This window comes from Chiroxiphia lanceolata, chromosome 3 (genome assembly GCF_009829145.1).
Source record: "Chiroxiphia lanceolata isolate bChiLan1 chromosome 3, bChiLan1.pri, whole genome shotgun sequence".
NCBI lineage: Eukaryota > Metazoa > Chordata > Aves > Passeriformes > Pipridae > Chiroxiphia > Chiroxiphia lanceolata.
Window position 1 is genome coordinate 59,277,861 of NC_045639.1, and position 9,270 is coordinate 59,287,130.

General features: G+C 48.5%; 1 protein-coding gene across 1 annotated transcript; it reads right to left on the reverse strand.

Moving 5' to 3' along the window:
- Positions 1-1,250: 1,250 nt before the first annotated feature.
- Positions 1,251-4,436, reverse strand: TCF21 (transcription factor 21). Its single transcript, XM_032682970.1, has 3 exons — positions 4,310-4,436; positions 3,500-3,952; positions 1,251-1,862 (listed from the first exon to the last, which is right to left on the reverse strand). The coding sequence occupies exons 2-3, from the start codon at positions 3,947-3,949 to the stop codon at positions 1,773-1,775; spliced, it is 540 nt and encodes a 179-aa protein (XP_032538861.1). The 5' UTR covers positions 3,950-3,952; positions 4,310-4,436; the 3' UTR covers positions 1,251-1,772.
- Positions 4,437-9,270: the final 4,834 nt, after the last annotated feature.

The window sequence follows — 9,270 nt, forward strand, 5'->3', positions numbered from 1 at the left end:
AGTCAAAGGGCCTCTATTCTGTCTCTCTTTAACAGACTAGCAATTCCCACTGAATTTCCCAGTGCTTGTAGCAAAAAGATGAGCCTGTTCAGCTGTGCTTCCCAGAGTTACTCATCTCTTTGCTAGAGTGGTGGCTGTTCAGGGTATGTGTTTGGCAGTAAAGTCAGTCAATCCTGTGTGTGCATGTCTCACCTGGTGTGGCCCCGCTCACCACAGTTGAAGTTGCACATGGTTAGGCCAGGCGAAGAGGTCTGCTTTTAATTGTGTGGGATGGAGATAAAGCTGTGAAAAAGTGAAATTAAACAGCTCCCCCCTTCAAGACCATTAGGACGATCCAGCAGGCTCTGGCCCTTTCCATAATGAAGGCCGAGATGTTTGCACAGCCCTCAGCTTGCAGTGAGCTGCTTTAATTAAACCTAGCCTAGCCCACGCATGAACCCAACTGGTGAATTTGGGTTGCCTGGAGGACGTGCCACCTCGTCCAGTTATCTCAGGGAAAAATGGGGGATGAGAATAAACACAATCCAGGCTGCACAGATGCTCGGGAAGGCTTAGCGCCTGCCTGAGGGATACCTGTGGCTCCCGCGCTGCCTGTGGCCGTGCCTCCGGCCCTGCCACCGCCCCCCCGCAACCGGCCGAGACGGAGGACTTGGTCCGGGGGACGGCCCTGCAGCCCCTGCTGCCCCTCTCGTGCTTTCGGCCAGAAAGTACACAGGTATCAAACGGAACCGCGGGATGGTATTGAAAGAGCAAGTGAGGCGGAAATTTAAAGCCCCTCTGCTAATAATAACAGTATAAATAACCGAAGACGTCTTGTAAACAGTGCGGTCATAACCCTGAAACATTAAACAGCGTGGTGGGATCTGGCGCATCAGCTGCCGGCGGCCGCTGCTGGTGCAGGGGGAGCGCCCCGCACTCCTGTTTATCTCAGCCTCATCTCCCGCGGGCGCGCTGATCGATAGAGAAGAGATGTTTAAGTTAAAAATTCCCAGCACTGAGGACCGACTGTACTTTATCAATAGATCACTGCTCCTGTCCCCGCGGAGCGGATCGGAGCGGCGGGGGTGGCTCCCGCAGTGCTCGGTCGCCGGGCTGCGGAGCCGGACTGGGCTCCTGCAGCGAGGACGAGCTGCGGGCCCGGTCACCCCCTCCTCCAGGGGTTTGCTCCAGGTCTCTAGGTCCAGGGAAGCAGACCTCCCGTGGGCCGAGGCGGAGAGAAGGGATCCCCGCAGCGCGGTCGCTTCGGGGAGCGGCGGAGGCAGCGAAGGCGCAGTCCTTACCCCGGCGAGCCCGAGAGTCGCAAACGAACACTTTCACCGCTCCGTGTTCAGTAGAAAGGAAGGTTTATTCACAGAAATAGAGCAGAACCTGCTTGAAGAAAATATATCTGTATATCTTTAGGTTGAATTACTTCATAGAGATGACTGTCAAAGTCAGTTTTTCTAGGCATCTACATATTTCACAGGTCTCAGACAAAAGATACACGCGTGGTAGGTTTTGTTTGATCTCTGTCTTTTCTCTAGTAGCGCTTGAACCAGCAAGGCTGTGGTTGCAGGACACTCAACTGTACACGCATTTAATAAAGTTAAATAGAGTCGGGATCTCTCGGGGTGGATGGAGTCTTTGCTAGGGCACATTTGGTCTCCTTTGCGCCGGGGGAACGGCTCTCCCCATGGCTCTGCCCGGGGCCCGGGGCAGCGGCGGGGCCGCGGCGGGTCCCTGCCCGCTCCCCAGCCGCGCCGGGACGGACGCTGCTGGCCCGGCCGCGGGGCTCAGGATGCCGTCGGGCCGCACAAGCGGTTTGTGTTCACCACTTCTTTCAGGTCACTCTCGGGTTTGCCGGCTACCATAAAAGGCCAAGTCTGTAGCCAGGAAAAGACACGAGTGGGAAGGGGGTTACATAGGGAAAAATGCAAATTGCAACGCTCATTTTGCCAGCGGGTCCGGCTCGGGAGTGCCCAGGGGGACCGAGCCCGGCATCCACCGCCTGAGCCCGCTTCAGGCAGCGCTCAGCGGGGCTCAGGCCGGGGCAGTCGCCGCTGACTTCGGCGAGGAATCTTTTGCCTTTTGCCGGCGGCTGATGCCGTTTTGCCTCACAACCGTGGCGGTCCCTCCTGGCGTCCTCGGAGCGGCGGAGCCCGTCTGATCCGCGACAGGAGGGACGGAGAAAGGAGGTGGGGAGGAAGCCGCTCGGCTTCAGTACATTCTGCATCCCCCCGGCACAGTCGCCTCGGGCACCCCGTCGCAGGCGCGCCGCCCCCGCGCTTGGTTTTGACCGGCGTGGGGACCCTAACCCGCCTCTCGCCCCGCCGCGCTCTCTGGGTGCAGGAGCCGCTCGGGGCCCCAGCAGTCCCCGGCCGCTCTCCCCGGCCTCCTGCGGCTCGGGGAGTATGCTTTGGTGTGCCTCCGTGTGGGAGCAGGAATGTGTTATATCAGTATTGGGTGTTGGCTTTGTTTTACTTCATTTTTTCCCCCATGTCGTTGTGCTGAGGATTTTTATCTTAATCACAAACTATTTCCCAGGCCCTTATCAGCTAACAGCGGGTAATGTACTTTCCCTCAGAGTCCAGAGCTCAAAAGGAAGAGTCTGACCCTAGTGAATTGTCCCCAGATCCCCTCTGTGATCCCTTTATGCATCAGGATCTGCATGTGTGGGTAATGTAAAGCCTGTACAAAGTCTAAAAAGAGCCCAAGAAGATCTTGCTCGCCCCTGGTTTACATCATTTGTATGTATTTTTAGAGCTGGAAATTGGATGTTTCTGGTGGCTGGGTATGGTTGGGAGACCCCAGGCTGCTTGGGAAAACTTTCAGTGTGTGGTGGGAGCAGCAGGAAGGACACCGTATAGCCCGGGGAGAGGCACTGTGGAGTGTGCCTGGGGCAGGCACCTTCCCTGGGGAGTCCGCACTTGTATTTATTTCTCCTTTACCAGTTTACACGGATAGGAGAAATATCCTGGACCCAGCAAACTTGAGTGGCTGAGCACGGAGCCCCAAGAGCTCTGTCTTTAAAAAGTTAGGGCTTGAGGGGACTATTATGACAGGAAACATTACGGTAGAGATGCAGGATAAGAATAAATCCCAGGTCCTTGGCTTAGGCCCTTCCTCAAACATACTCTTTTCTACCCAAATTCCTGTACCTGCCTACTTGCAGGTAGAAAGCTGCCATCAACCCTCTGAGGTTTCTCAGGCATTTCTGGGGCAGTAAAGAGTAAAGCCTACCCCTGTCCGTTTGTGGCCAGCATGGCTCCTGCCTGTCTTCTGGAGGGGATGGCTAGGAACAGCAGAGGGGGCCCAGAAGGCTTGGTGTGCGGGATACAGGGCAAGAGGGTAGCTGGGACCCTGTTTCCTCACACACTACCGCTTTCCATCCCACTGGCACATGACTGTCTGTGGGAAGCACAGTGAAATTTTGTCCCTGCACATACCCCATCCCAGCTTCTCACCCACCTCTACCCATGTACACGCAAAGAGTGCCTGGCCCGAGTGGGCTCTGACTTACCAAGTTGACTGGGTGGATGTAGCCGTTTTCATACTTGTCATTGGCCAGGATCTGCCTCAGGTGAGCAATGTAGCTGGAGGCCAATCTCAAGGTGTCCAGTTTGGAAAGTTTGGTGTCTGGGGGCACCCAGGGCAGGGTGGTCTTAAGCCTGGAGAAGGCTTTGCTAAGGACCCTCATCCTTGCCCTCTCCCTGGCGTTGGCAGCATTTCTCTGTACCTGCTTTCCCTCCTGGCTCACTCCATTTAAAGGGCTCTTCTTGGGGGGAGCTTTTTTCCTCTTGCCCGAGGCCCCTCTCCCCTTCTGAGGGGAGCCATTCTCGCCATTGGATCCCTCCTCGTTGCTCTCGGTGGACGCCCCAAACTCTTTGTTAGTATCCATTTTCAGGCCATCGCATTCCAGCATCTCCACCTCCTGCAGATCTTCTACATCGCTGAGGGACCCAGTGGACATGGTCTGGAAGATGCCAAACGACCAGCAGGAAAGGGGGAGGGGGGGGAGGAAGAGCAGCTCCTTGAATCTATTTCAAGGCCGTGTAGGAGAGAAGGGGTGCCAGTATTTTCCTCCCCTTCCCTCCCCGCCCAGGACTAAGGCACAATACCAGTCCAGAAAGGATCCCCGCCCTCCCGCCCCCCAACCCTGCTTTGCCTGTGCCTGAGGGAGGGAGATTGTGAGAGAGGGAGAGAAAGAGGGAGCGAGAAAGCCGAGGAATTTAGTGAGGACACTAGTAATTTATCTGGGGGATAAGAGAGGCGGATCCAGCCCAGGGGAGGGGCCCTGCCCACTGAGCACACCACATCCCCAATCACAGACCTTTACACAGGACAGAGAATGAGGTATCCCAGCAAGCCTTTGCCGAGAGCTCAGAACTGGGATTCAAATCTTCACAACTGGACTAAAACAACTTGCTCGCACTCTGTTCCCCTGCTCTGTCTTTCTATCCTCCCCCTTCCTCCTCCTCCTCCTCCTTCTCCTTCTCTTCTCCCTCCCCACTTCCCTTTTCAGCCCCAGAGTTGCTCTCCCCCTCTCTGCCTCCTAGATGACCCAGGCAGCTGGTGTCATGATTCTTGATGAAAGCCAAAATGGGTCATGAGCACAGAGAGCAGCAGATCCACCAGCCAAGCCTTCCAGGGAGCTTTGTAATGCGTGCTGTCGAAACGCTGTCCTGTAACCTAATCTGGGGGAGATTTGTGGATGATTATATTTGCAAATGCATCCTGTCCAGCTAGTAGCATATTCCAGGAAGGGAGTGCTCCTCTGCCTGTCCAGCAGTGTGGACCTTGCCGTCACAGCCCAGGGGCTGGAGGCAGGAAGATCTGACTTCTTCCAGCCTTCCGGGGTGACATCCAACAAGTCCCAGTCCCTTTTCACTCACTGAGTTCTCCCAGCTGTAAATGTTGCGGAAGATTTCTGGTCCGCAGGTGTCCTGGGTGGCCAAGATCCTGGCTGGCCATGAGCCCCACTGAGCTGAGGGGAGTGTCATGCTGCTGGGGGGGGAGTGGGGGTGGGCTACCAATAGGGTGGCAAGGGTGTGCATGAAAGGAAGGAAAAGTATGAGGGTTATTGGATGGTAGAGATCCCTCAGAAAAAAAACCCCTTTTCTTGGTGTGCGACTGCAGAGCAGATGTCAGTGGTTCATTCTGCTGTACCCGTGTTTTGTCTGCCAATTCATGGGTGCTCAAAAGTCAGGGAGTTTTGCCTGAATAAAGAGGTGAGATAAGGGATAAAACCCCTTCTGTGAGAGGGATGGGACTGAGGGCATTAGGCTGGGCTTTGCAACCCACCCAAACATTCCCAGTGGTTTTACCACAAGTGTGAATTAGCGGGTTGCTGTGTAGTTTGAATGAACAGACATATGCTGCTGTTACAACCTTTATGCACATGTGTATTCAGTCTCAGCAGAGCAGGCTTTTAAAAGCAGTTAACCTTGTCTTATCCCTTCTTCTTCTCCATCTAAAACAGTCTCCTAAACCCACATGTGGAGCCCAAAGAGGTCAGTGAAGCAGGAACTTGCTCCCATAGCTCCTTTCCCCCCTCACACAGTTCTTGAAACCTCGCAGGTGCCCCAGCAGCCTGGGTTTTGTACACAGGGGACTGAAGAGCTGGGCACAATCTGCACACGGGACCTCTCTGGACACAGGGACTGATCTGATTGCATAAGTAAGCACTTATTCAACTGCTTACCTGAGGATTCACATAGCTCCAGACAAAAATTTGCAGCACTGGAGTGACAGAAAGAGTCTCTTACTGATCTGTGTGAGCATCACATGGAGTTGTCTGCATGCACTAACTAAAAAACAACCATCCAAACAAAAATTGTGGAGGGTCAAAATGGTAAGTCTGCTGAATGCTTTGCACTGTCTGCAGATTTCAAGTTTCAGTAGCAGGCAGAGTGTAATTTTTGACAACCAGCAAGGAGGTGTTGCCTATGTCTTGATCCATGTTGCCTTCTCGGTTTCTTCAGCCAGAAGAAAAAAGGGCTAATCTAAACTCTAAACTTTACTCTTTGTCTGGAAGATAACACCTTCCCAGTCACAATAGGATAAGTACACTAAGATATCTATATCTCCAACCCTCAGGCTCTTGGGAATTCACTGACTTCTAACATCATGTGGTGTTAACTGTGCCCAGTTTCTGTTTTTCTGTGTATAAACTAAACAGATTGTCAGCGTATCCATCCTAATTAGTGAATTAGCTTTGGGGGGTTTTTGCCTTTTTTTTTTCTTTATAACATTGCTGGTACAGATCTAAAATATTACTAATCACCAATGGAGATTTATGAGCCTCCTTATTTTCTAGGCCTGATTGTTGTTTGTGCAGGTGGAGATTTAAATGGCCATATCAATTGCAGAGATTTATAGTCCAAGTGATTGATGTTAGAATTGAGCTACAAGACTCTTATTGGAGCGAGGATGACAGAAAACCAAGTTGAGGTTGCTTATGTCTCTAAGCATGAATGACCAGAGAGGACAAAATCCCATCAAAATTTCAGCATCAGAACTTCCCAGAAGAATAAAACAACAAAAATATATACTAATAGGCCTTCCATCACTTATTTTTAACTTTACTTTAGTAATTTCTAAACTTTTGTTGTAAAAAGCAGAAGGAATAATCTGGCTTTTTAAAAGTGTCTTTAGTATGCTGCTACATGTGCATTCTGAATATCAACATATGCATACATGTATGTTATGAGCCTTAGAATTTCCGTATATGTGCAGTTTTTACTTATTTACATACATTTTTGAGTCCTCAAAACCATTGAAATTGACCTAATACAGATCACACACTTCTGTGGAGACACAGGATGCATTTTTGTATTAATTTTGTGGAGATTATTGCATGTATATGATGTATGCTCACATACATATAGTATAATATACATAATGTCTATTGTGCATACAAACTATTACACACTCTTTTAACAACATATTTTTCCATTTTTCCCTCTCCAAGAGGGCCATCGTGGGCAAAAAACATATTCTCTCATCTGTGGGAAACTCCTGCTTCCTTATTTGTTTCTTATGTGACTTGAATCTCTACTTTTCCAACCTTCCTCCTCCTTATGTCCTACGTGGCAAGCCCAGGGCTTATACCCCAATCTGGCTCACAGTTTCAATCCTTTGTCCCTCTCACTTGTATTTCCCTGCCCAGTCCTCCTGACTCTCTGAACTGCTACCCTGATTTGGAATAGACACTGACAGTGTGGAAAACAACCTAATCCTGTGGGAAGGGTAAAACTGGGGTGGCTGCTGCCACTTCCATAATGGTGTTACCACTTGCTTCTCCAGTTAGATGACTGGGACTACAGACTAGCCACTGGGTTAATAACTGGCTGGGAAAGACAGATGGAGCTAAAGTCCTTTTGGCCTTCCAGTATATTCAGTTCTTCATTCATGTTTTGAAAAGGAAGTTGAAATACTGGTATGGGGAACATCAGTACAAATCTGTGGATTTACCCTGTAGATGACTTTCTCCTCTGCATTGCTCTGGCTACACAGGACTATGCCTCTCTCTTAATTCTAATTGAGACCCACTAAGGCAGGCCATTTAGGATGTGCCTAAGGTGCTGGGGACAAAGATTCAGGATGCCTGGTCTGAAGGGTGTCAGATGGGGGACATGTCACACGTAGGCTTATGCTGGTCTATGACAGGTTACAAATTTCCCTCTGAAAAAATGTCCCACTCCAATCTTCCCTTCCTTGTGCAGGAATAACACAGTAATTTGAGAACAGCTTTGAAACTTGAGGCCAAGTTTTCTGCAAGTGTCTCATGGTTTTGCATGGCAGCGATTGGTTTATTTTTTGATGTTCTGTGTCGTTTATCAAGGCACTGTATTTTCACTGTGCATTGAACAGTCACCCAAGAAGAAACTCAAATCACCCACAGCTGAGGAAAACATAATCTGTAGCTGGTTTTAAAACTATTTGCCCAAGTATAATACAGGTGTTTTCCTATATTTGGGGAATAACCAAGGAAGTCACCCACAGGCAGTCAGCAGATCATGAATTGTGTTCAGTCAGTTTTGAGAATAATCAGGAATAAAAGTATAACTGGTTAGTGGTTTTGAGTTGCAATTTTTAAAAAAATTCTAGTTGCACTGAGGTTTCTCCTGCTTACTCTTGTTCTCACCTGGAAACCAAGTAAAATGGTAGAGGTACTTCAGAAACATACTTCTACATACCTGAAGTGAAATAATGCCAAAAATATACTATTATATACAAATAATACTAATAATAACAACCAATACAAATAAGGTAATACTACTAGTACTAATAATATAAGAATCCTGTGACATTTTTGTGATATTGTAGAGGATGGACAGTGCTGGGGAAGTTGATCAAAACTGTTTGTAACAGTGGAGTAGCTTTTTGGAAGGGTCAGGGCACTGAAACCCTCCTACAACTCATTTCCAGTACTGTGTGTCTGTTTCTGGTCAGAGTTTTGGTTTGAATGGTAAAAGACATTGTGATAAATAACATAAAGCAATACACAAAGAGAAAAAATAATTGCATTGCCAAAACAATAAAAAGGCTCTTCTGGAGAATGGGGTCAAGGGGCACATATTTGTATATGACACCAGCATCACTGTCCACCCCCAAGAAATCTCAGTGCCTTGCTTCAAACCCCTGAAAATTCAGGTCCTCTTGAGAAGCTGTTTTCTGGAACATTATGGGGAAAAAATACCCAAAAATATTTCCTTTTACTTTCATGTCAAAATATCTGAAGATTTTGCTGATACCTAGAATGGAAAAATTTCAGTCTTACTGATTTGAAAATTTAGGAGGAAATAAACTGTAGTTTCGAGAAAATTTATGTAGAAAGTTATGCAGGAGCAATAATTCCGTTTCATGTGACTTTTTAAATCTTGAAATATCACAAACCCATTGAAACTCTGGGAAGTGAGTTCAAGAAAAAATTCTTTAGTGGATATTGAAAAAATATTTTGTGAAACTCAAAATATTTAATTTCAGATTTAATATTTTAATCCTTTGCCACATTGATGACATCCTGACTTATGCTACCTAGTACCTTTTCCTTTGAGTGGCTCCACAAAAATCAGCAGGGCTGCTCACACAGTAAACCAGCCTGTATGAACAAGAATGGCAAAAACTGCCTCTGTAGAAGCAAAGTCATGCTTAAATATCTCAATGCCTAAGAGAGATACTGACAACAAGGTCAGTGTCTTAATCATGATGAATTCATCAAATCCTGGTGTGACTCCATCCTCCTCCTATTCCAGATCTCTGGTGTGGGATTTGGGACTGCTGCTGTGT